The sequence below is a fragment of the Leptonychotes weddellii genome, chromosome 3, assembly GCF_054177405.1.
Source record: "Leptonychotes weddellii isolate Sample4059 chromosome 3, ASM5417740v2, whole genome shotgun sequence".
Classification (NCBI taxonomy): Eukaryota; Metazoa; Chordata; class Mammalia; order Carnivora; family Phocidae; genus Leptonychotes; species Leptonychotes weddellii.
Genome location: NC_138371.1, coordinates 49,204,816 through 49,232,797, shown reverse-complemented (window position 1 = coordinate 49,232,797; position 27,982 = coordinate 49,204,816). Strand labels below are relative to the sequence as shown.

The 27,982-nt window shown below is 37.3% G+C and overlaps 1 protein-coding gene across 5 annotated transcripts in view; it reads right to left on the bottom strand.

The window, feature by feature from the left end:
- Positions 1–27,982, bottom strand: part of CCDC141 (coiled-coil domain containing 141) — a 205,280-nt gene that overhangs the window by 171,869 nt on the left and 5,429 nt on the right. For all 5 annotated transcript variants that reach the window (XM_081814059.1, XM_081814054.1, XM_081814055.1 and 2 more), the window contains exons 2-4: positions 24,570–24,643; positions 16,023–16,255; positions 13,568–13,690 (exon numbers count right to left, since the gene is read on the bottom strand). In XM_081814059.1, the coding sequence (XP_081670185.1) occupies positions 13,568–13,690; positions 16,023–16,124 (225 nt within the window). In that variant the 5' untranslated portion in view covers positions 16,125–16,255; positions 24,570–24,643. The remainder of the gene's footprint in view (positions 1–13,567; positions 13,691–16,022; positions 16,256–24,569; positions 24,644–27,982) is intronic.

Genomic DNA, 27,982 nt, shown 5'->3' with positions numbered 1-27,982 from the left:
GTTAAAAAAAAAAAAGAAGAAGAAGAAGATAGCAGGAAGGAAAGAATGAAGGGGGGAAATTGGAGGGGGAGACGAACCATGAGAGACTATGGACTCTGAGAAACAAACTGAGGGTTCGAGAGGGGAGGGGAGTAGGGGGATGGGTTAGCCTGGTGATGGGTATTAAAGAGGGCACGTTCTGCATGGAGCACTGGGTGTTATATGCAAACAATGAATCATGGAACACTACATCAAAAACTAATGATGTAAAAAAAAACAAAAAACTAATGATGTAATGTATGGTGATTAACATAACATAAAAAAAAAAGAACTACCAGGGGCGCCTGGGTGGTTCAGTTGGTTAAGCATCTGACTCTCCGTTCCAGCTCAGGTCATATTTTCAGGGTCATGACCTCAGGGTTGTGAGATTGAGCCCCAAGTCGGGCTCCATGCTCAGCGTGGAGTCTGCTTGTCCCTCTCCCTCCCCTCTACTCTTCCCCTTCTGCTCCTCCCCCAGGCCACATGCTCTCTCTCTCTCAAATAAATAAATAAAATCCTTAAAAATAAATAAAATAAAATAAAATAATAAAATAAAATAAAATAAAATAGAACTATCATATGATCCAGCAATTTCACTTCTCTTAAGTCTAAAAAGGCCATCATCTACAAACATAAAAGAAAGCTAGTCACAAGTGAAATATTTATAAATGAATTAAGCAGTATAAAGAAAAAATCTTAAGTTAGTCCAAGTTTTACTAATATCCTAATGGAAGCACATTCCTGCTTTGTGCCATATATTCATCACTCAAATACAAAATATACATTCTTTAATGATCTGCTAACCAACATTAAGCAAAATTAACCAAGGCACAGTAACAGAATCCTTTTGGCTAATTTTAGAATCTGGATTGCATTTGGTCTCCCACATTATTATCACCATTAAGCAACATAACCATAAGAAGTTCACTGAGCAATATTTGAGCAATGAAAAAACAATGAACAGCAAATTAATTACATATAAAATTATTAATGAAATATGCAATAATGCTTCCAGAACTCACAACCAAACAATTCACAGTTTAATTACTGCCTTCCACTGTCAGCCTTTAAAACTGGATTAATACAAGGTTTTCTTTTCATTGTTTCAAAATGCCTGATGCGGCGCTCCATCCCAGGACCCTGGGATCATGACCCGAGTTGAAGGCAGACGCTTAACCATCTGAGCCACCCAAGCGCCCCACACATTTATATTTTTTAAAATGTTACACTAGGAAAAATATTTCTACTCCCTCCTATGACAGTGTCTAATAATTGCTTTATTAATTGCTTTCAAAAATTTGCTACTGGAAATAAATTGGGCTGGTTTTCTTTCATTTCTTGTCCCTGAAAGAAATCTCATCTCATAATTTTCTTTTTCAGGCCCTACATATATTGGCTTGGTTATAAGCAGACTTCTCCTGAGCTAAAAAGAATAAAATATTTTTATTCCCAGAAGGATTATTCTTCTTTATTCTCCAAATCCACCTTGTACAATATGGTACAATATCCACTAGCTATTTGAAATGTGGCTACTTCAGATTGTGATATGTATGAAGTACATACTGGATTTTGAAGATTTAATACAAAAAATTTAAAATATCTCATTAATAATTTTTATAATGATTATATGTTATTTGATAATATTTTTGATATATTGGGTTGAATTAAGCATATTATTAAATTAATTTCATTTGTTTCTTTTCACTTTTTACTTAGCTTATTGGGTGAGTTTTGGCAATTTATGGTCTTCAAATAAATGGTCTGTGGGGTTTACAGTGACGCCTCATCCCTCCTGTCTCACACTGGTCATTTTGTTTTCTCTCTTTTTTCCTTTCTCAGTCAGGCTAGAGGCTTATCGATTTCATTGACCTTTTCAAAGAGCCATTCGTTTCCCTGTTGTTTTCCTGCTTACAATTTCATTGATTTCTGCTCTTTATTTTTTCCTTCATTCTGCTTGCTTTGGTTTTAATTTGGTCTTATTTTTCTAATTTCATAAGGTGGAAACTTAGATTGTTGATTTGATACATTTATCCTTTTTCACTATAAGTATTTTATGCTCTAAAATTTATATGGATATGTATTTAAAATTACATATGTTGACTTCCATGTGTGGTTAGCATTATATATTTGTATTTATTGCTCCTCTAATAAGTGTAACACACTAGCAAAGTGGGGTTTTTTTCCCCACTACATCAATAAAAGTTTAATAGCCTATGGGATCACTGAACCAAAGAATCTCAGGCTCTCAGAAAGCAGTGAGCAATAGCGTTGGGTGGTTTGGGTTTCTCCAAATTCAATTATGTAAAAACTTTGGATATGTTTTGAGTTGAAAATTAAAGTTTAGAAAAGTGTCCTATTAAACTGAATCTGAGAGCTTATGATTCTTCAGAGTTCCCTGTTTACTGACAGAGTAATTGAGCTTTTTAAAAAGAAAATCGGAAAGCCATCTATATAAATAAGAGTTATAGAGTTGAAAGGTGAGATTGCTTCTTCTAATTTCATTGGCTTGACTCAGGGTCTGAAATTTGTACCATGGAAACCCCTTTACTGGTCCTCTAGCCCGAAACCTGAAGCTTTGGTTTACTCACTCTGCCATGCAGTTCCCAGCACTATGTCTGCAGGACCAAACAGTGGAGAGAACAGAGGGAGGAAAGAAGTGATGTAAAAAAAAAAAAAAAAAAAAAGGTGATGTAAATTCACTGCAAGTTCTGAGACCATAATTCCTCTGGTCAGAGGCAGGTTTCTCCCTTCTCAGAGGTTCAGGAACCTGCCTGGTTGCCTCCACCTTCTCCATCACAGCTGCCTCTAGGGGACTGCCTGCGCTGGGGAAGAGAGAACAAAAAAGCAAAAAGCAAAAACAAAAGCAGGGTATTTCCTCCCTTTCTGTCTGACCCATGGAAGCTCTCTTTTTACTGCTTAGATATGAGAGAGTCTTCACTCTTCTGGAGCTGTTTCCGTCTACCTCAGGGCATACTTCAGGGTGTCAACTTGCCTTTGAATCTAAGCTGGGCAACATTGGAGGGAGAAAACAACAACACTGCTGTTTGGTGGTTTGGGGATTCTGATCTTTCCCTAATCTACCTGCTAGCCCTTAACTTTCCGCGTACTCTGCATACACACATTCTGCCAGGGTTTATAGCTGCCTGTAATGGAGATAGGGTGAAGTGTGTTTATTCCATCTTGCCTGGAACTGGAACCAGTATCCCATTTTCAGACAATTTTTTAAGACAAAAATTCTAATCTCACTTAAGTCCCTGAACCTCAAATATGTGGTAGGAGAGAGATAGAGGATACAGGTGATTTGGAAGACTGGGCTGACCAAAGAATCAGAAGTTTGTCTTATTTTCCTGAGGACTAATAGCTTACTGAACTTGTCATGAGAATGATATAGCTATGCCATTTGAAAAACTCTTGAGTTTTACACATTTATACATTATAATATATCTAAGACAAAATCTGTATTTAGAAAAGATATATTCTTGGTTAAGTACGATATATACTTGGGTCTTTTCTAGAGCAGAAGGATCTGTTGCCATCTGGATAGAATGCAAAAGGGATATTTCTATCCTAACATTTAAGCTAACTCAGCAGTATTGAAGATTAAGAGTAGAGGTGAGTGAGTCCTCTGCTACCATTTTTATCTCTGTTAGCCCTCATTTGTATTTCTTAAGCTATCCGAGTTTTGTCCTGTCAGTCCAAATCTCACACCAAGACCCTTTTTGTGATAACTAATAAGGACTCTGGGTTCTACTTTCAATGAAAACTTTTGTTTGTAGATTTATATTTTAAAGAAGCACCATTTTCTAATTAATAGCTTGGAGACTACAGGCCTATGATCTAAAAAAAAAAAATGCTAGTTATAATCCTGACTTTTGACCCAGATTTCAAATAAGAATGCATTTAGTGACAAATACCATAAAGCCCAACCAACATTGGGTTAAACATCTAAGAGTTTACCTATGTCACAACAAGAAGCCTGGGACTCAGCTTAATCTTCCAAAGTATGAAAGAAGCATAAATGGTCAATTTATAAACATATTTCCCTATTGTTGGACATTGTTTTGTTTCCAATCAAATTATTCCATTAAAAACATGTGGAGGGGCGCCTGGGTGGCTCAGTCGTTAGGCATCTGCCTTCAGCTCAGGTCGTGATCCCAGGGTCCTGGGATGGAGCCCCGCATCGGGCTCCCTGCTCAGTGGGAAGCCTGCTTCTCCCTCTCCCACTTCCCCTGCTTGTGTTCCCTCTCTTGCGCTCTCTCTGTCAAATAAATAAATAAAATAAAATAAAAAACATGTGGAAAGATGCTCAGTATCATAGCAAAAGCATTTTCATATCTATATCCTTACTAGTGCTCTCATTTCTAAGGAGAGATTCTGGGAAGTGAGGTTGCTGAGTCATAGAATGTAAGCATTTTACATTTTAATGCTTGCTAGTTTCCAAAATGATTGTGTCAGTCCAAATTCTCACCAACAGTAGGGTAGAATGTACCTTTCCTTGTATTCTTACTGTCATTGGATATTATAAATATCTTGAATTTTTAATGTTGCATTAGGCAAATCATGGTTTATTTTTTTTTTATTATTTAGTTTGCTTCTCGGGCTATTACTGATGTTGAGCATCCCTTTTATATATTTATTGGTGATTTGCCTCTCTTCTGTGAATCGTGTGTTTTTTATTGATTTATTTGTTTTTTTGTCTTTCTTATCAATACGAAGGATTGTAACTCTTTAACTTTCATATAAACTGCAAATATATTTCTCCCAGTCCATTGTTTGTCCTTTAAATTTGGTCTGTGGTATCTGGAAAACTCATATTCATCTCCAGGACAGCCAAATATCACTTTCTCTATCAAGCTTCCCCTGAATTCCCTGGCAGGTAGTCATTCTTTCCACACTCTACCTGTAATACTTTGTGCATATCCCTGTGTGCTGAATTATAACTACAAACCTTTTCCTCCTGTTCAAAAAAGTATACTGAAATGAAAGTCAAACAGACAAACATTATAATAGATATATTTTAGAACCTGCTTTTAATTTTCTAAAAGTAAATGATTTACAAACTTCAGAATTTTCTTGTTGCTTATCATTAGAACAATCACATCATCTTTCATTTTAGAGAATCTTAGTTCCACTTCTCAACTTTTTCCCCATGAAAACTCTTGTTTTCTTCTTTCTGTATCTTTTGTTCATGAGTTCTGACTTCAAAATCCCTTCAAAATCTATTGCTGTGTGACAAACCATTGCAAATTTTAGTGGCCTAAAATACTTATTTACTTTGCTCACAATTGTCAACTTGGGCAGGGCTTGGTGGGGAAGATTTGTCTTTGCTCCACACAGTAAAGCTTAACCCAGCCTGGAGAATCAAGATGGCTCAGATGGCTTACTCACATAACTCGCAAGTTGGTTGGCTGTTACCCAAGACCTCAGCCAGAGCTGTTGCTGGGAGCCTCAGTTCTTCTCCACATGGGCCTTGACAGTGCTACTTGACTTCCTCACAAGTTGGTTAGGTTCCAAGAGTGACTATTTGAAATTACAGAAAGTAAAAGCAGCCGGTCTTTTGACGTTGGGTCTGCAAACTGTTACAGCATTATCTATGTTGTAATATTTGGGGCAAAGCAGTTCGAGAGTCTGACCAGTTTTAAGAGAATGGACACAGACCTCACTTCACAATGGGAGGAGTACCAAAGAATTTATGGCTATCTTTAATCTACCATAATTTTCCCATATACTGGGTTCTTCTAAAGTTGTCAAAAAAGTTGTCAGTATTTGCTATAACCAAGCCATGCTCTAGTCCCTACAGAAATATGGAAGATGCCTCTCTTTCTTGCCAACTCTTTGTCACTTGGTGTCCCAGGCCAGAGTAATATGGTGAGTGTCTCGTGTTTCCCATAGGCCCTTGAGCTTCTGCCAAGGAGTCAAGTCCAACCTTAACTACTGAGCCAAGACCGGGGATAATACAGTGTCCTCCCCCAATTTTTTACTGTACAGTCTCTGTGCATACAAAATGTTCCACTTACAGACTTCCTTCCCCTCTAATAAATCAACCCCATCAACACTTCATTAAGTATAATCACATTCTGAACTGCTGCTTAACCTGAACTACTAACAAATTATTTGTGATATTGACAATATTAATATGCCTTAACTCCATGTCTGAGAAGCCTATTGTCATAGACTCTCTCTTAAACCAACTTCTCTTATAAAAATAATATTTTATCAGATTGTCCATGGCACTCTCCAATCTAAAGAATTTGAATTTTATTTCACTCCACACCTCCACAGTACTCACTGGAGCTGAACATTTCAGAAAAGAAATACCCCGTAGACTAGAAAAGTGCCAAGCGAGGTAGGGAAAATCACCAGGAAGTTTTACTGTTTCATAATTGTAAGAATACTTTTTTTATTTTTTAATGGAAGAAGTTCTCCATTTTCAAAAGTATAAAAGAAAAATTAAACTGCCTACTATAGCTCCTAGTAGCTCCTACCTTATTTCAGTGATTTTCTTCAAAATAATCAGTGAAAATATGACAGCTCCTTTATATGTTAGAACACTAAGACACAGATCCCTTTGAACCACCGAGAAAAAGCAATTCTTTTGTACTCTTGGTGGGAATGCAAACTGGTGCAGCCACTGTGGAAAACAGTATGGAGTTTCCTCAAAAAGTTAAAAACAGAACTACCCTATAATCCAATAATCACACAACTAGGTATTTACCCAAAGAATACAAAAACACTAATTCAAAGGGATATATGCACCCCTATGTTTATTGTAGCATTATTTACAATAGCCAATTTATGGGAGTGCTTGGGTGATTCAGTCAGTCAAGTGTCTGACTCTTGAGCTCAGCTCAGGTCTTGATCTCAGGGTCATGAGTTCAAGCCCCACATTGGGCTCCACACTGGGTGTGGAGCCTGCTTTAAACAAATTAGTAAGTTAAAAAAATAGCCAACTTATGGAAAGAGCCCAAATGTCCATCAGCTGATGAATGGATAAAGAAGATGTGGTATATATATATAATGGAATATTATCCAGCCATTAAAAGAATGAAATCTTGCCATTTGCAACAACACAGATGGAGCTAGAGAGTACAATGCTAAGTGAAATAAGCCAATCAGAGAAAGACAAATGCCATAGGATTTCACTCTTATGTGGAAGTTAAGAAACAAAACAATTGAACAAAGAAAAAAAAAAAAAAAGACAAACTAAAACCAGACTCTTAACTATAGAGAACAAACAGATGGTTACCAGAGGGAAGGTTGGTGGGGGGATGGGTGAAATAGGTAATGGGGATTGGGATTACACTTATTTTGATGGGCACTGGGTAATATATGGAATTGTTGAATCACTATATTATATACCAGAAACTAATATAACACTGTATGTTAACAGCACTAGAATTAAATTTTTTTTTTAATTTTTAATATTGGAATTTGGAAGGTACAAATTAATCTTACCCCTCTCCCCTCAAGATTACAAATCAATTGAAAAATTGACATCAAGGTCAGATATGGATCAAAATAGCTGCTCTCATTGCCATAAAACTGGACCAGAGGATGAGCTGATTGGTTTTCTACTTCTAGTCATTGGGACCTGCCTGTGGAAAGAGTTGGGTCTGAGGCACAGACACACATTCAGCTGCCCTAGAGGGTGAGATTGTAGCCTGCCTCTGGCAGCCAGGGATTTCCAACCAGGTCAGCAGCAGCAGAGAGAGTAAAGAACATGTAGCCCATGGGTAGACAGGGTCTGCAGTGAGAAACCTTGAGATTGGCTTCCCCATGGCAGCTGCTTCTTTCCCTAGTCTCACCAATCAGGTAACACAGCACCTCTCACTCCTGTAGGGAAGCAGGAGAGATGGGTGAAGGCATCTGAGAGAGTAGCATTTCTAACTCAAGAGAGTCTAATTTTCTAACTTGTGGGTCTATAGGAAAATAGGGAAAGAGAGAAAATGGATTTCCTATATGAAGTAAACATTCAGGCTAAAACACTACTATGACGCAGATAAGGTAATATAGGTTAGTCCTCTTCCAATACTGTCCTAAAGGGTTCCATCACATTCTCAACATACATGCTATAAAATTTTCTCTAGTGTGGAAATATATACAATTAAGTCATACAGATTTCCTTTATACTTCATTCTTTTTTTTAAAAGATTTTATTTATTTATTTGACAGAGAGAGATACAGCAAGAGAGGGAACACAAGCAGGGGGAGCAAGGGAGGGAGAAGCAGGCTTCCCACTGAGCAGGGAGCCTGATACGGGGCTCGATCCCAGGACCCTGGGATCATGACCTGAGCCGAAGGCAGATGCCTAATGACTGAGCCACCCAGGCACCCTTTATTCTTCATTCTTAAAGGACCTTATCAGGAAAGTGAAAAGACAACCCACAGAATGGGAGAAAATGTTAGCAAATCCTACATTTGATAAGGGATTAATATCCAGAATATATAAAGAACTCCTACAACTCCACAACAAAAAACAAACAACTTGATTAAAAAGTGGGCAAAAGACTTGAATAGACATTTCTCCAAAGAAGATACACAATTGTCTAAACACATGAAAATGGGGTTAACATCATTAGTTATTAGGGAAATATAAATCAAAACCTCCATGAGATACCATTCACACACAGTAGGATGGCTATAATCAAAAACACAGAAAATAGCAAGTTTGGGCAAGGATGTAGAGAAACTAGAACACATGTATGTTGCTGGTAGGAATGTAATATGATGCAGCTGCTGTGAAAAACTTTTGGTGTTTCTTCAAAAAATTAAATATACCCAACATAACTGAAAATAGGTACTCTGATACTTGTATGCCAATGTTCATTGCAGAATTATTCATAATAGTTGAAAAGCAGAAACAACCCAAGGGTCCATCAAAGTATGAATGGATAAATAAAATGTGGTATATCCATACAATAAAGTATTAGTCATTCATAAAAAGGAATGAAGTTCTGATACATACGACAACATGGAGGAACCTTGAAAACATTATATGCTAAGTGAAATAAAGCCCACCATAAAGGATAAGTATATGAGTGAGTCCATTTATATGAAGCACCTAAAATGGACACATTTGTAGAGGCAGAAAGTAGATTTGAGGTTACCAGAGAAGGCAGGAAGAAGAGTCATTGCTTACTAGGTGCAGAGTTTATATTTGAGGTGAAGAAAAAGCTTGAGAAATAGTGGTGATAGCTGCACAACACTGTGAGTGTAATTAATGCCACAGAAATTTACACTTAAAAATGGTTGAAATTGCAAATTTTATGTTATATATATTTTACCGTGATAAAAAAAAATTTAAATGCTACACTTTTAGTGAATACTCAAGTTTATAGTAGAAAATCATGCTATTTCTTATGTAAGGCAAGTTTTTTTTTTTTTTAAAGATTTTATTTATTTTTATTTGACACAGAGAGATAGTGAGAGAGAGAGCACAAGCAGGGGGAGCGGCAGGCAGAGGCAGAGGGAGAAGCAGGCTGCCTGCTGAGCAAGGAGCCCGATGTGGGGCTCAATCCCAGCACCTTGGGATCATGACCTGAGCCGAAGGCAGCCGCTTAACTGACTGAGCCACCCAGGCGCCCTGTAAGGCAAGTTTTAATAAGACTTTTAGCTTTACTAGTAATATATTTTGACTATTTCTCATGCATTCATTTTTAGCTAAGTAAATGGAAATAGGAGAAAAATAAGTATTCCCTGAGTCAGAAATTTAGTCGGAATCAGGGAACCAATAGATTTATAAGTCAAATCAGAGGTGAAATTTAGTATTCTATACTCAAAAGGGTCATTCTTCCCTGGATGCTAATATTGTATACGTACCAGTACAGGAGCCAGTGGCTGGAAGTTCATTTGGTTTGTAAATTCCTTTGGACAATTGCAATGTCGTTAGTTACAAGACAGATGCTGAGGAGAATATCCTCAGCAACATCCTTAACGTCCTTCCAATTCCTCTTTCCTCTGAGAACCACTTAGGAATGTAATGTCAAAAGCAGCCATAGGCAAATCTTTACCTGACTTAAATCTCTCTCCCCTTTCCCAAATTTCTTCCTTCTCGTTAGAAATAATTTGAGTATGGTTTGAGAATCTAGATGCCTTTTGGGAGTTAATGCTTTTTCCACATGATTATGTTTTCACCACTGAAAATAGGGAAATTATTTTTTCTCTGGACATTCCACTGGAATTAAGTACTATACTGCTGAAAGGAAAATAATATCTTCAGGGTATAGACATTACCAACATTAGGAAAATCTCATAAAAGTTCTGTTTCCAGAAATTTCTCTTTTAATCTAAATTACTAGGATTTGAGATAATTTTCAATGGAGGCAGAACATTGCTTTTCTATCAAATTAAATATCCAAATTCCTCTGATCTATTAATTATTAACAGAACATTTATACCACTTCTTCTTTTAAAAGCAGCAGGTATATACATATATCATTGCATTTTCCCCCCAAATTTCCATTTTTAGGTGTTTGAGGGTAACTGCTTTTATCATAATTTTTCAAATGAAGAACCTGAAACCAGAGAAGCTAACTGCTATGCCCAAATTAGAGTAGACTCGGCGCTGAACCCTACACCCTCTCAAACACCCCTTACACAGCATTTATCTTTATAATTAGAACAAATTGCAGGGCCCTGTGCATAGGAAAAGGACTGGAATGAACATTAAATATTAAATATTATTGGCTTTTTGAACTACTAATGTTCTTATCATTCAAAAAGCTCATATTAAAACTAACTTGGATCCAACAACTTTGTGCTACAGCTTAAGTTGTGCCCTCACTGACAGTGTAATAGCTAATAAATTGGTTAAATTCATGATCTATACATCTGCAATATGGAATTTACCTTTTTATTATTTTTTAATCTTTTTTTTAAGATTTTATTTATTTATTTGACAGAGAGAGCCAGAGAGCACAAGCAGAGGGAACAGGAGAGGGAGAGGGAAAAGCAGACTCCCTGCTGAGCAGGGACCCACCCCCACCCCCACCCCCACCCCCCGGCCACCATGACCTGAGCCGAAGGTGACTGCTTAACCAACTGAGTCACCCAGGCACCCCACCTTTTTATTTTAAAAAGTCTTTTGTCAGCAAATCTGGAACAGACTTCGGACTCCTTGATTTCTTTTTTTTAATCAATAACATTGGAGGATGATGCTACTACTTCAAATTTCTTTGGGGGGTGGGTGGCTAAGTTGCTAGTGATAGGTGGGGTCGAGGAGGGTATGAGAGATGGACAGAAAGAGGTCATGGCTAGAGGCCTACGTGAAGCCAAAAGGCCTTTTTACCAGAGATCTCATGTTCTTAGATCCATGTACAGAGAGGGAGAATGGCTCCATGATCCCATGGCACCTTATAGTAAGATCCACAATAGATATGGAGCTTTGATCAATCTTCTCCCTTCATTTTACAGTTAAAAAGCCTGAAGTCCAGAAGGCTAGTCCATAGCCAGAAGACTGGCATAAAAGGACAACAGGACTTTACATTCTGAACCACAAGCATCTTCTGAGGATGGATCCTGTTAAATGGAAAGCCCTTTTCCTTCCCCCCGCCCCCACCCCACTGAGCTCCTGGATTGATTTAGGTATGCAAATTTAAGCATTTAAAGCATAGTTGCTGTAGAGCCAAAGTGCTTTGCCTGAGACAGCATTCCCCCTGGAGTTGTGTGGCCCTGGACAGGCATAGGGTTGGGAGAAAGAGGGAGCCTGAAAGACCCATACTTCCGTGAGCTTCCCCACCACTCACATTTCATTAGTAGACCTGCAAATGCTGACTGGGCATGAAGTGTTTGTGGAAACAGGGGAAGGGATGTAGTTTCAAGTCCAAGTTAGCTTCAGCACAAACAGTTGGCAGGTATAGAAGAAGGAGCTGGGGACACAGGAGATCATGAGAAAGTAAACCTCTAGGGATGAGCAGGAATTTTGAGGAAGTATTGGGTTTCCACAATTCATGGAATTCAGTTTATTTGTGTAGCAGCCGCAGTCAGACTTGGAGTTTTTAGCTGAATTACACTAGTTAATGGTATAATTAGTGCTAAAACATAGATCTTTTGATTCCTGGTTCAATGCTCTTTCACATCATAATGTGTTCTTTTCTTATATACAAAGGACTTCCTGGTGGCCAGGGATTTCTACTTTGAAAGACGGCCCAGAGCCCAGAGCAAGGAGCTGCCCAAACAGGAGAATAAATTCTGGATTCTAATGGCTCCCTCCTTCAGTACTAATTCTTTCTTCAACTTTCCAGTCTGATATACCCAATTACTTTTACTACTGCCCAATCAGAAAACCACTGTCCATATTATCAGATACAGTTTAGATCTGCTTCTAAATCTAGGAAGCAAGTATACAATCCAGCCTAGGATGTTCAAAGAAGCCAGTAATATTAAAGGACTAAAAACAGAGTCATTGCCGGCTGCCTAATCAAACCTCTTTGATCTTAGTGAAGCCATTCATTTACCTACAAGCGTTCTTACTCACATGGCTGGTTGCATCCCTGGGCTCTGTTCTTAGAAGGGTTTAAACTTGGGGTTTAAAGTGACTCTGCCTGTCACTGTTTTGAAATTTTTAATAATTTGATTTCTAAATTTGTGTTTTGTAAGTAAAGTCCAATGGGACAACAGAGGAAGTGCTGGGGGATTGGTGCTTTATCTCACATGGAGCCCTGCCTCCCAGAGAGTCTCTGCTATCCTGTCTGCTCTCCTACCCTTGTTCAGTGACCTCTGCCATCTGCCCTGCTGGGGTCAGGGCACAGCTAGGGAAAGGCTGGGGTCAGGCCCACACCCTGTGACTGAGCCATGGCCGGGGCCCAGAGCCTGTGAGGGTACGCACTGGGCCAGAATGTATCCTAGGCCTGAAGGAACTAGACATTAAATAGCAGATAAAATACACTGTGACAGGTCAAGAAAAAGCTTTTTCTTGCTTTTTAAACAGGAAGCCCACCTTTTTATTTTGCACTAAGCCCCACAAATTATGTAGCTGGCCCTGACTTGATACCTTATCTGGCAATCTCAAGCTAATGTTATTTTTAGATTCTGACTAAATAACCACACTTATATGGAATAATAACTCTGATTTTACTAAAATTATTATTTGGTTTCAAGAACTCTTAATATTAAACACAAAATCAGATGTTTTCAACAGTTCAACAGAGGGAAAATAAGCTTCTATATTATTCTTGCCAGCAGGTATCATTAGCAACAGAAAGTTTGGATCTGTTGTTGTGACTTGACAGTATAATGGATGAAATGGAAAAATGATAGAATTTTTTTTTCACTGAGGCAGCCAGGAAAAAAAATTAGTTATTTCTCCACAGTGGAAATATTATCACTCCATATTTTCTATCACATTAGGGGAAGTTTTTAAAAAATCTTGTTACCTCTCTCGAATGCTGGTATTTGCTCATAAATAACTATAGAGCTTTTCCATTATCTATATGGCAGTATATTACAATGGCAATAGGCCAGTGATGTCAGAGAAATCAAGAGGAAGTATAAGAAATAGCTTTTTATTTTCTTTTTAATTTTGTATCTGCTTCACATTTTAATATCTTACCTTGAGCTTGGCCAAAAGAAGTTCATGATCATGAAGAAGTTTTTTGGTCTCATCTTGACTGCTACCAATTTCTAGAAGATTGGGCTGTGATTCAGCCAATTGAAGTTGCACCCACTTGCCACACTATAAATAAAAATGAAATAAAATGCACTTTTAGTTCCTCTTGTTTCTTCCCCTTTACCCTTCTCCTTTTTCTTCTTTCTTTCTTTCTTTTTTTCTGTTTCAGTTTTACTGTGAACATTTTATTCTTTCTATAGAGATAGGCCTTCCTGAAATTGAAATATAACAGGTTTAATATAAATCTACTCCCTGTCTTTTTTTTCACTCTTAGGGTAAATTCTTTTCTCTTGGCATACGGTATTTAAATTAAAAATTCTCAAATGAAGAACACATACAATAGATTGTGTATTATTGAATATTATAAAATTACAGAACATGTTACACAATTGTACATTCTCTCTCTCACAAAACTTAATTCCATAAAAAGAGTGAAATTGCATATAGGGGCAAATAGGCTGCAAACTTCACCAAAGGGGAAAGGTTTTATAAATGCTATTTAGGCTGATCAGTGTCTTTACATTGACCTCACTGGTTCAACTGTGAAGAATAAACAGCAGATGAAGCAACAGATTTTTATCTTACAGTAAAGTTAAAAACATAACATTTTCCAACTTTTGTTGTTGAGTAATCAATAAAGTATGTATGAAAATGTCAATAAATTTAAATGCATGTGACAACAGCTGTATGAATGCAGCCAATTTGTTTTACACACGTAGGACACTTCCACTGCTCCAAGATATAATTCACCATTGCATTTCCTGAGGAATTGCTTTTCTAAGAAGCAACAACTGATTAAGCAAGAGGAACTGCTAAAAGGCACGTGCACATGGATAAGCAAAGTGTTGAAGAGAAACGAAAAATATGTGTGGCTAGTCCAGATCATGAGTGCCCTAAGACCATTTGGAAACAAACCCATACAGATCAGACACAGACACTTCTTTAAGATGGACTTTCTACTCTGAATAGCTTGCGGTTTATTTTATTTGGGACAGCAGTAAGTTAAAGAAGCTGTGGAGGGTGGTCAGAGGGAACATTCTTAGAAACACAATCAAGTTAAAATAAGTATTTCCAGCATAATTTTAGGGTTTTTTTCCCCTGCACTGTCAATTGACCTCTGATTCTCCTATAATTTATCCCATACACATTATTCCTCTTCCTGCTCTAAGAAATGTTTCCTATTTGAGGGAAAGAAAAGTTAACTTTTTTAAAACAATGAGTTTGCCTCTTTTCCCTCACTCCTGAAATTTGTAGTTACTCAAAGCATCATAAAATCACATGCAAATTATCATTTTTTGCTACTTCTGCCTCAGGCTTCTTTCCATGCCCACCTACTGCCTTTGAAAGGACTCAAGGGCCAGGGAATCATCAGAGGTGCTGTTTGCATGGGGCTAAGTCTCAAGAGCATTGGGAATCACATCAGTAGGAACACTATATTCAGTGCTTCTAGAGTGAATTGTTTTGCATAGTATCAAGTGCTGCTTTCCTGTTAACAACTTTTCATATTAACATAAAATTCACAGCAATTAAGTTAAATTAAACAGGCCTCAGTCCAGGCTTCTAACAAAGGTCAGAGAAGTCATTCAGCTCAGGTTTGTGAGGTCCTGAAAGTAACTGGCTGGTGAGCACCAGCTTGTTTGCCTTGTTCACTTCATTAAACACTGAATTCGTGAAGTAGTGACTTGTCTAAATCCAAGCATAATGCTTCAAGGGTTTCTGCAAGACATTTCATAGGGAATAAAATCATAGATGTCTTCTTCAACCTAAAGGTATGTGGCCATCTTTGCAAATCAGCAAATTACTTGACATAAAATATGCAATAGCCTTAAGCCTCAAGTAGCTTCAACTTCCTGCTGATAAGGGCAAATTTGATGCCTGCCCTTTGCACCTTCCCTGGCAGGGTCTTCATTCCCCCAAAATGTGATAAGGATTTACTAGTGCCTTTACCATGTCAAAAGCAGTGCTGCGGAGGGCACATATCAGAGCCTCCTATTAGGTGTTCCCTGCCCTCCATCATGTTCAAAACAGTGCCAGCCCGTATCTACTGGGACCGTCCTCTTCCGTCCTCCATCACATCCACTCTCAAAAATCACAAACATTTTACAGGTCCCCTTGATTCTCCAGCCTGTGAACTTGCAGTCATGAGTACCTTGCCTTTAAAAATCAAATTGAAAGTATATGGTAGAGTTTTTTGTTTTTGTTTTAATTAAGCTGCTGTCGATGTTTTCTGACTAACTGAAAGAGAAACCATAGTAAGTTGCTTAAACTTACAAGTAAGATGTACTTTCTGTGCTATTTTCTATATGCTGAGTGCTGCTGACTATGTGGAACATTCTTTAGGATTATTAACACCCTGCAAAAAGCCAACAGCCACAGAGAAAAAGGAAAGTTGTCTTACCTTTATGACAGCTATCACGATTCTGGAGTCCCCAGCCTGAACAGCTACTGAACTAACTGTCGTCGTAGAAAACTCCACACCAGGACTTCCTTGGCTGGACATGATACTTTAGAACCAGAATTTATACTCTGGACAGCCTCTGGACAGATGTGTGTCTGCTGGTCATTTCAGAAGGCAATCACTGGGGTTAGTTGGATTCATTCAGGGAAGGAGCTCAGCTCGCACTGATTACTCTGCCAAAAGGAAAGAACAGGAGGTTAAAAATAGACAACCCCATTGAGTTTATCACGAGAGGGGAGAGAGAAGAGAATGGGAAAGAACAGCCACACCCCTGGTATGGTAACACTAAGTGCCTGATATTTTTGCCATTATCTTAAATGGGGAGGGCAGTTTCTAGCTCTCTGCCTATCAGTTGATGTTTAACAGCAAAGGGAAAAAAACTTACATCCTGACAACCCAAATTAATTTGGCCATTGAATCTATTATAGCTAGGGTGGACTTTGAAACGAGCCAATCATGGACCTGGATATCAATCTTTTCAAGATTTTCAAGTCTCCCTTATGCAAAGAAAACCCCACAAAATGTACTTTAAAAATAAGTTCTAGGGGTGCCTGGGTGGCTCAATCGTTAAGCGTCTGCCTTCGGCTCAGGTCATGATCCCAGGGTTCTGGGATCCAGCCCTGCATCGGGCTCCCTGCTCAGCGGGAAGCCTGCTTCTCCCTCTCCCACTCCCCCGGCTTGTGTTCCCTCTCTCGCTGTGTCTCTCTCTGTCAAATAAATAAATAAAATCTTTTTTAAAAAAATAATAAGTTCTAGTATGTATTTTGGAATTAAGCCACAAAATTGCTTATAATTTTAGATTAATTTGCTTTTCTAAAACTTATTGCCTTTTGTCAAGTTTATGTGGCATGGTCACATTTTCTCAGAGCTTCAGATTTCTTAGGGACATGTAAAAAATATTTTAATGAGCAATTATCGGTATCTACCATTTCAGGATTTCTTTGTGATTACTTACTCCACTCACTAGCATTTTCAAATTCAACTATCACAACTACCAGGAAATAATTATCTTGTTATTACCTTTTAATTGCAGCAATAAAATGTTTTTTTTGTTTGTTTGTTTAATTAAGGGTTAACACTGTATATTTTACTGCAATTTTTTAAAAAGGATAACAATGTACTTCAGGTTTCATTTTTATTCTTCTCCACCCCCTATGCAGGAAAATTATAGACAGCTTCAAATCAGAGCCCAAGATCATCAGATTAATCCTCTTGCTAGAAACCCAGCGTGTGTCACAAGCTGTCTGTGGTATTAAACAGCAGCTGTTGGATTCCCTGTCAAAGAACAGCTGAAAATAACACTGCGGTTTAGGTCAGAGGTCAGATGCAAATACATCAGAGATACTGACTCCAAATCTGCTAGAGCCATTGGAAACTTCTGGGACAAAGCCAGAATGGAGGATAAAGCAATAAACAGAGTCAAACAGTTATATAGCTACTACCCAGGTCTCTGGTCTCAGCACCTTCCTGCTGGCCAGCAAGAGGGAAACCATGCCTGGATCCCAGTTCCTGGGACCCACAATCTTTATCTGATGCCATGAAGGGAGAGGCTGGAGCAAGCTCAGGAGAGTAGATACCAAGAGATACCAGGATGTAGAAAATATCATAAATGGTTTCATTTCATGGCAGAGATGGAGAACCAACCTGACCTCCTTGTTGAGTTTGCCTCAGTGTCGAAGGCAAGCTCCTTCTGCTTGAGCAAATAGTCCAAACAAACCAAAACAGAAAAAAGTTTTCTGCTAATTGCCCTCAAGAACAAACCAAGAGTTGACAGCTGTGTCACATAATATCCACACCCTAAACTAAAATGCCCAAAGGAGTATTGCTTAAATCATTGTGTACATTGCCAACCGGAACAGCAAACAGTGACCTGCACCCAAAATACACAGTGCATTTTTTACTCCAAGTTAATCTTACTGTTAGAAACTGAGTGTGTTTAAAAAAGAAAGAAAGAAAGAAAAAGAAACTCAGTGTGTGTCATAGTGTCATAGTGTCATAGTTGTATATAAACCTTCAAGAGGCAAAGGGACCTCTGTCAGCAGGCTGCAAAGACGATGGCTAGGAAAAAAGTGGTTCTGTCCATAAAGCCCCACTTAGGATGGATGATTGTGCAAAGGGTGTGGAGGGCAGGCTGGAATGTGTGGCACCGCAGGTCCACACCAAGGAAGAGGACAGAAAATATGGTTGAAAGTCTGAGAATACCAAGGTTTAAGGGCAAAGGCAATTAGAAATATTTAAGACTTTGTTAAAAGATTAATCCAGCTCTTCAGCAGCAAAGGTAGGGCCTTCTTGTGTGCAGATGACCTTTCTCTGTTAATTAGATGGAGCAGGGCTGGGGTGTTGCGTAAAGAAACTGTTTTCTACGTTGGGAGACATGGACAATAATGCAAACTGCATACATGAATTTAAGTGATTTCAGACTAATATTTTCAAATTTAAATTCTTGGCCTTGAAACCTTTAAAAGGCCTCGATCACTTTTTTTCTCCCCATCCCTTGCTGTCTTTTTGACTTTTTAGTCCTTTCCCCTACAGAAGTTTTGTTGTTCAGATTTCTCTATCCACATATAGCTCATTTTGAACTTTGGCCTGTGTTTCTTCATCTAGCATAATATTTAATTATAAGTTGCACTGTTAACTCTGGGAAACAATTTGGAGAATAGTTAGTATGAAATATATTGTACTAAGAAAATTGGTATATTAACTATAATTAGATGGATTTTTTTAAAAAGCTTTTTGAGATACAGTTTGCTTATACTCCACCTCCCCTACCATCACAAAACAAAACAAAACAAAAACCAAACAAACAAACAAGAAACCCCAAAAAACAAAACAAAACAAAAAACCTTACAGGCATTCTCCTATCCTTTGAAGTTTATGGAGGATCTTACAAAGGTTATTATGCCTTCTTTGTTTATCCCTCTGGGAAATGCCTGTTTTTATACCAGCTGAATTTTAGTGAAGTATCTTCCATGGGGATATATCAAAAAGCTATAATTGGATTCTGTAGAGTTGCAAATAGCACTTCTTTTCCCCAATTTTTTTTATTATGTTAAAATACATATAACATGAAATTTACCATCTTAACTATTTTTAAGTGTACAGTTCAAAGATATTAAACACATTATGTTGTGCAACCATTACACCCACCTATCTTCATAACTCTTTTAACCTTGTAAAACTGAAAATCTATACCCATTAAACAGTAGTTCTCCTATCCCTCCTCCCCCAAACCCCTGGCAACCACCATTCTGCTTTCTGTCTCTATGATTTTGACTATTCTAAGTATTTCATATAAATGGGATCATACAGTATTTATCTTTCTGTGACTGGCTCATTGAACTTAACATAATGTCTTTGAGGTTCATCCATGTTGCAGCACCTGTCAGAATTTCTTTCCTTTTTAAGGTTAACTAATATTCCATTGTGTGTGTGTGTGTGTGTATACACCACATTTTGCATATCCATTGACCCATCTATGGACACTTGTACTGCTTCCATATTTTAGCTATTGTGAATAATGCTGCTATGAACACAGGTGTGCAAATTATCTGAGATCCTGCTTTTAATTCTTTTGTGTATATACCCAGAAATGGAATCACTGTATCATATGGTAATTCTATTTTTAATTTTTTGAGGAAACATCACACTGTTTTTCATGGTGGCAATAGTACATTTTAATAAAGTATAGGTTGCTAGTAGTTTGGAAACTTTATCATGTGGTTTTTTTTTTTAAGATTTTATTTATCTATTTGAGAGAGAGAGCATGAGCAGGGGGAGGAGCAGAGGGAGAGGGACAAGCAAACTCCCCACTGAGTGTGCATCCCGAGGCAGGGCTTGATCCCAGGATCCCAAGATCAAGACTTCAAACCAAAATCAAGTCAGACTCTTAACCTACTGAGCCACCCAGGTACCCTCGTGTGATTATTTTTTAGCTCTGTCTATGGGTATGACATTAAAACAACACATTTTCTTTACTGGAGTATATGTGGGATCTCCCCATTTCTTCATAGAGAATCCCAGTTGTTTGTCTTAATCAATATTATCATTAGTTAAACTTTATAAAGTTTATAAACTTTATAAAGACAAATTAGATAGACCTGACATAAAAAAAAAAAAAAACCAGAATGACTCTATTTATCCAGGTTAAAAATTCAAGGCAAAACTTTCTCTGCTATTATTATTATTAGCAGGAATAATAATAGCTACCATTTAGTGATAGTTATTACATGCCAAGAACTGGGACAAGTGCTTTATACTCTATTCCATTTAATCCACATACGGCTGGAAGACTTATTTTCCTGACTTTATAAATCACACACACGCAGTGATTTACTGATACCCACCACCTCCTGTCCAAACCTTTCTGCCTGGGTTTCAAAGCTATCTATGGCCTGCCCCTCCTACCTGCTCAGTGACATATACGATTATTACCAGGCCCCAAGGATCATCCTTGGTCTCTACCTTAATTTAGTTGTTCTTTGCAGGAGTATCATCCCCTTCCTCCCTTCATCTATCTGAATTCCTCCCATCATTTAAGACCAAGATGAATTACCACTCCTTTTAAAAGTTGAAACACCTGCCTATATTCCTTTTCTCTAAAATTTGACTATTGCCAAAATTTAATATGTTTATATTACAAACTTGCTTTGTTTTCTAACTATTTCATTTCCATTAGTATTATTTCTCAACTAGATTTGAAGCTCCATATGGAAAGGAGCCATGTCTTACCATTTTGGGGGATCTTTTCAGACCACCTTGTAGGGTTATTGGAGAGATTAAAAGAGTTGCTTACGTAAAGTGCTTAGAAGAGGACCTGGTATTTACAAGTGCCATAGACAGAACACCATACTAGGCACAGAATTGATGCTTATAAATATTGGCTGACTGGGCGCCTGGGTGGCTCAGTTGGTTGGGCGACTGCCTTCAGCTCAGGTCATGATCCTGGAGTTCCGGGATCGAGTCCCGCATCGGGCTCCCTGCTCGGCAGGGAGTCTGCTTCTCCCTCTGACCCTCCTCCCTCTCATGCTCTCTGTCTCTCATTCTCTCTGTCTCAAATAAATAAATAAAATCTTTAAAAAAATAATAATAATAAATAAATATATAAATATTGGCTGACTGATTCAATCACATTATATATAGAAAAAAATACACTTTTAATACAATTCATTCAGTCAGTATTTATTCATGCAACCAACAGTTATTGAGCATTTGCTACATACCAGGCACTTACGCATTAGAAATACAGCAGTGAGTGAAACAGAGGTCTCTACCCTTGAAAAGGTAACATTCCAATGAGAAAAGACAGATTATAAGCAATAAAATAAGCAACCAACCTAAAAATACACTATGATTAAAGCTAGGGGAATAACAACCAGTAGTAGTTTAAGTAGATTGAATCACATATTTAGAATTTGCCAGAGAAATCAGGGGATATTTTCAGGGTATTTCTATGGAATACAGAGATTAACAGGAATAATAAACTTGATTATGATCACAAAACAACAACAAAATAAATCACACAATATGGCAAAGGCAATGGGGTAGGAACATGGGTTCTGAAGTCCCACTGCCTTAGTCTCTCTGTGCCTCAGTTTCCTCATTGCAAATTGGGGATAATGGGAATACCTACATCATATATGTTTTGGGGGAGGATTAAATAAGATAATATTTGTAAAACACTTAAAAAAATGGTACATAGGTGGTATTCTGATAGTCATATATTATTGTTTCTGAGATGACAACAATATCTGTTAAGGGATATCCTAAATCTAGTAAGTGCCAAAAATTTTGAAATAAATTTTTAAAATTAAGGTGAATTAAAACACATGCTCAGCAACCCAAATGGATTAAATATATTAGAAAGACATAAAATATGCATTACCAGGGAGGAAATTATTTTACTATAATCAGATGGTAAAAACATTTCTGTGAGTCATCATGTCTAGAATACCATCTTTAACACTGACTTTAGCCAAAATTTTCCCTACATCCTTCTTTATATTCTTTAATACTCCTCCTGGTACTTCTAGTTTATTTTAGATTATTAGCATTCTCACTTAATTTCCATCTATAAGTAAATGGAAATTGTTCTTTCCCCCTAAAACAGCCTCCATTCTAGCCATCAGCTCATTCTTCTAGGCATGTATTCACTTGTTCATTCGTCGAGTATGATTAAATACCTACTAAGTGTCAGACACTATTCTAGATACCAGGCACACAGCAATACACAAAGTTCATGCACTGATGGAGCTTGCCTTCTGGTGGAGGGGACAACACCACACAGGAAACAAAAAGCACATATATAATTATGTCAGAATATAGTAAGTGTTATGAAAAAAAATAAGGCAAGGTAAGGAGGAGAGAGTGAACAGGGGAAGAGGGATACTATTTTAGAAGGGAATCAGAAAAGGTGTCTCTAAGAGTAGATGAGATTTGGTTACAGACCAGAATTAAATTGAAAAGAGCAAGACAGATATCTCAGGGAAGAACATCCCAGGCATCTGCGGCAGGGCATGCTTATGTTATATTTGAAAAGCATCCAGTAGGTCAGTATAGCTGGAGCTAAGTGAGGCTTGAGAGAAAAGGACTCCGATGGAAGATGAGCGGTAGTGGTGGCAAGTTCATATCGGACTTTCTAGGTAGGTGCTTCTATATCCTGGTTTGCTTGGGGCAATCATGGTTTACATCTGTTGCCCCAGCATAATGTCTCTTAAGGGTCCTTTCACTCTCAAGAATCCCATTTGGACAATAATTTTGTGGCTACCTTGCTATTTAGCCAAAGTAAGGACTGGATTTCCTACTGAGTGAGATGGGATATTACTGCAGGTTTCATAGAAGGAAGGACATTGTTTGACTTAACATTGTTAAAAAACAAAAACAAAATTAAAAAAACCCCCAAAACAGCAACAAAAAACCTCTTCATGGAGAGGAGGCCGTAGGAGTCAAAGTGAAAGCAGGAAGTAGGAGGAACTCCATAGTACCCAACCCGCAAATAATAACACAATGCTCCTTTGGGATGATTCTTTATGGTCATCTAAGTTTCACTTCAGAAGAACAGCATATCCAAAACATCATGCTCCTTTTGACAGTTTATCTATACATGAACTTCCATAGATTTCCTTACAATTAAACAAGTTTAATGACATAAATCCCTAGCTTCTCTGTAAGACCTGGAAGAATAATTATAAACCAGCGACTTCTATATCCAGCAAATGTCCTTTCTACAAATGGTAAGGAAAATAAAACAAAACTCAGGCAAGTCCAAAGAAAACTTGGTCAAAAGATCAAAGGTGATTGTATTATTATTATTATTAAGCATAGTATACCAAAAATGATGTGCAAAATATCAATACTTATGTACATCTTTTCTTGAAAATTCTCTATATTGAGCAATGTATGACCTGGAAAACTGTCCAATATATATGTAGGCTTTAGTTAAAATGAACAGTAAATATGTGGCTATTACTGATTTGGGAAAACCTTTTTTTGAAAAAGAGAGCTGTATATAACATTTCAAGCCAGAAAATGTTAAAAAAAAAAATCACTGAAAAGCTTTCATGTGCAATGTTTATTTTTTTAATTTTAAGTCACCAGATTTCCTACGCGTGTTGAGCTGTGTTCTAAGGCTCCCAATGTAGCAGGGTTCTTTCTCTGATCCAATTCCTTTTAACATAATCAAGTGTCCTAAGAGTTACCCTTCAGAACAGTGGGTGGTTATATGAGAAGATAGGAGTCTTAGTCAACTTGATTTTGGAAAATTAGATTTCTTTTGTTTTTCCTAACTACTGCTAAACTCTAGTTGAGGCTGAGAATTTCCAGCCCAGAGTAATCCCCAGGGAGGCCTGAAGAGCAGAAGTCCTTCCAGCTGCTTGGGAAGCCAGCAGTGACACTGAGGGTGAGCTGTCACTTCTCCCAGCAGTAAGAATTTTTGCCAAGGAAGGAAAAATAATATAAAAATAAATAATAATATAAATAATAATATTAAAAAATATTTAAAAAAATAATATAATGTAAAACCCAAGGACATGAAAATCAAATACCCCACACAGGATGGTATTATCCATGGATTTTAAGCAGGAAGTATGTAAAGAATTAAAAAGAAAAAAAGTTTCTTTTTAAAATATGAGGTTTTAGTAAGAAACATGAAAACATTAAGAAATTAATGTGAATATATATTACATATATAATAATATACATATGTGTGCATATATGTATATTGTGTACATATGTAAAAGTAGTGTTAACAATGGGCTTTCTCAGTTATATGGAGTGATGTTTCATAATTTGTTGGCGTCGGTTAATGACAAATCCAGTTTTAATAAAATTCTACTGTAGATTATTTTTTTTTAAACTTAACTGAGTTTCTAAAAATTTATTGTATGGACTTTAAGATCTGCATCCTCACTCCAAGTGAGAATGCCTCATACCAGTGTTCACACAGAAGTCCCTTGCTATGAGAATCTCCATTTTTGTTAATACATCACTCACCCAAGTCATCAAATCCAACATGAAAGGCAATGATTGCTGAGAATGTCCGGAAGGATAAAGAAGTTAACTAACACCTGCAGGAAAAAAGATATTCATATACTTCAGCTTTTAGGAAAAACAGGAAACAAGATGAGAGAAACTCACAGAGTGGAAAATGGAAACAAAAGTAGCAGCTCATTTGTGCCACACCCCACACAATTCACACCACCCTAAGCAAACCAGTTTCCTATCACAAATTCCACATTCATAAAGGAAGGACTTCAAAAGCAAAGTCAATTTACTTTATGTAGAGTTTAGATTCTGCTTCTGGCTTGTCCCTGCCTTAAGCTCCTGCTATCAGGATGAGCCGATGGCCTCACCACAAATGTTTGCTGAGCACCTGCTGTGCATATGCCCTGATGTCCTTAATTAACACCATCCTCATCAAATTCCTTTAGATTTGTAAAACTTGTAACCATTGAATCTGGCTGGGCCCCTCAGGAACCTTGCACTTCTGTCATAGGAGTTGGAGAACTGAGGCAAAAGATCAGTGGCTTATTCAAGTTTATGAACCAAGTGAGTCTACAGCCCAGCCACTTCCCTCTTAGTCTCTTGCTCCAGTACCACAGAGAGTAAGTTCTTCTATCCTAATGTGAAGTCAAAAATTATCAGATGTCCGCACACTCCCTTCACTCAGCTAGTTCACACAGTTGAGCACTTCCTGGACAGAGCCCTGAGTCAGAACCTTACAGCAAGCACTCTTACAAGTCAACAACGGACGTACAAAACTCCATCTCTGTTCCCAGTTTTCTCCATTAGAAAACTAAAGATAAAATATACACATGAAGCACTTTGACAAGAAGGCTTTTATAACATAGAAAATATACCAAGCCTAATGTCTTGGAAATGACAAAAACCCTCTTAAAGAACTTCCCAAATCAGGGGCGCCTAGGTCTGTAAGTCAGTTAAGAATCCGACTCTTGATTTTGGCTCAAGTCATGATCTGGGGGTTGTGAGATCAAGCCTAGCAAGCCTGCTTGGGATTCTCTCTCTACCTCTCACTCTGCCCCTCTCCCCCATCTCTAAAAAAAGAAGAAAAAATAAGAATTTCCCAAATCAATGTGAGCAATCACAATGCAGAATAGTTTTATACATGGATGTAAATTAACAGCATCATAATAAAGCTGCTCTGGATTTGTGTCATAGTTCTTCCTACTTTTTTTTTTTTTTTTGGTTGTTAAAATGAAATTACATTATTAAGGAATTTATATATAGAAGAATGGAAGTCAATTCTTCTAATAACTTTCACTATAGGATTGTTCAGTGATTTTATAAGCATTTGTATAAATTATGCATTGATGTTCATTTTTCCTATACTTCAAACATGAAATAAAAACATCTGCTGGGGGTGCCTGGGTGCCTCAATCAGTTAAGTGTCTGTCTTTGGCTCAGGTCAGGATTCCAAAATCCTGGGATCAAGTCCCGCACTGGGCTCCCTACTCAGCCGGGAGCCTGCTTCTTCCCCTACCTGCTGCTGCCCCTGCTTGTGCTGTCTCTCTCTTTCTGTCAAATAAATAAAACTTAAGAAAAAAAAAGCATCTGCTGTACAAATGTCTGCTTAAAATCTATTTCATGGGCTTTTAACTTCTCAGATTCCTAATTTCTCCATACTATACAGAGGTATGTTTAAATATAAATATTCAAAATAAGATATATGGCTTCCTTGGATTTTCATTTTTTCCATGTACTTCACTGGTATTTAAGAAAAAAAATCCATGGAGAAAGGAAATAGCTGTATCTAGCATTCATTTTGAAATTTGCTGCTATGTTGAATATTCAATCTATATTTATTTTGTGATTTTATCAGATTACTATTTATATATTATTTTTATAAATACATATATATTTATAGATAATTTATATATTACATATTTTGTATCTATTTCACTTATATTTTATATTTATTTATATTAATTGATATATATTTCAATATACATATATTTAATATGTATAAAGTGTAGAGGCAAATAGGACCATGTTTAAACATTGAGTGACTCCCTGAATATCTGAATCCACTAATTTTCACCTTTCCACTTTTTCAATTCATATTTTAAGGTAATGATTTCCAACTTTCTTTAAGCTACTACATTCTGTGGTTTAATCTGTGAAATTACTAATCCATTACTTCCCCCTTCTTGCCTATGGTATATCATATACTAAACTGTGTTGTAATATTAATTGGGTTTTTAAAGGTGTTTAAAAAAACATTTAAATTCTTGTGGAGATCATTGAAGACACTTTGAGGCATCACAAACTTTAGACTTAGAAATATTAGTATTCCAATTTTTCAGCTTTATTGAGATATAATTGACATAGGACATTGTGTAAGTTTAAGCTGTACAATGTGTTGACTGCAGAACAATTACCACTGTAGGATTAGCTAGCATCTCCATCACACATATATAATATATATTATATTAACATTTTAATAAATATATGTATCTTTTAAATATATATATATTTAGAGTGGGAGATTGGGGGTGAGGGGCAGAGGGAGAGGGAGAGAGAGAACCCCAAGTAGTCTCCAAATGCAGAGCCTGAAGCAGGCTTGATCTCACAACCCTGAGATCATGACCTGATCCAAAATCAAGAACTGGATGCTTAACAACTGAGCCAACCAGGCACCCCTGCAGTGAGACTATTTAAGATGTACTTCCTTAGCAACTTTCACTTATGTAATACAGTATTAACTATAATTACCATGCTGTGCATTAAATCCTGAGAACTTATCTTCTAATTGGAAGTTGTACTCCAAATTAGTTTGGAAGTTTGACCAACATCTCCCCATTACTCTGATCTCCCAGCCTCTGGTAAACACCATTCTATTCTGTTCCTATGAATTTGGCTTTTTTTAGATTCCACATGTGAAATCATACACTATTTACCTTGCTCTGACTTATTTCACTTAGCATAATGCTCTCGAGGTCCAACCATGTTCTCACAAATGGCAGGATTTCCTTCTTTTTCATGGCTAAATGATATTCCATTGTATTTATATCATTTCTTTATCCATTCTTCCATTGACAGGCACTTTGGTTGTTTTCATAGCTTGGCTATTGTGAATAATGCTGCAATAAACATGGGAGTACAGACATCTCTTCAAGATTCTGTTTTCATTTCCTTTGGATATATACCCAGAAGTGGGATTGCTGGATCATATGGTGCCTCTATTTTTAATTTTTAAAGAAACCTCCATAGTGGCTGCACTGATTTGCATTCCCACCAACAGTGCACAAGGATTCTCTTTTCTCAACATCCTTGCCAACTCTTGTTATCTATTGTCTTTTTGATGACAGCCATTCTAATAGGTGTGAGGTGATATCCGATTGTTTTGATTTGCATTTCTCTTACAATTAGTAGTGGTGAACATCTCT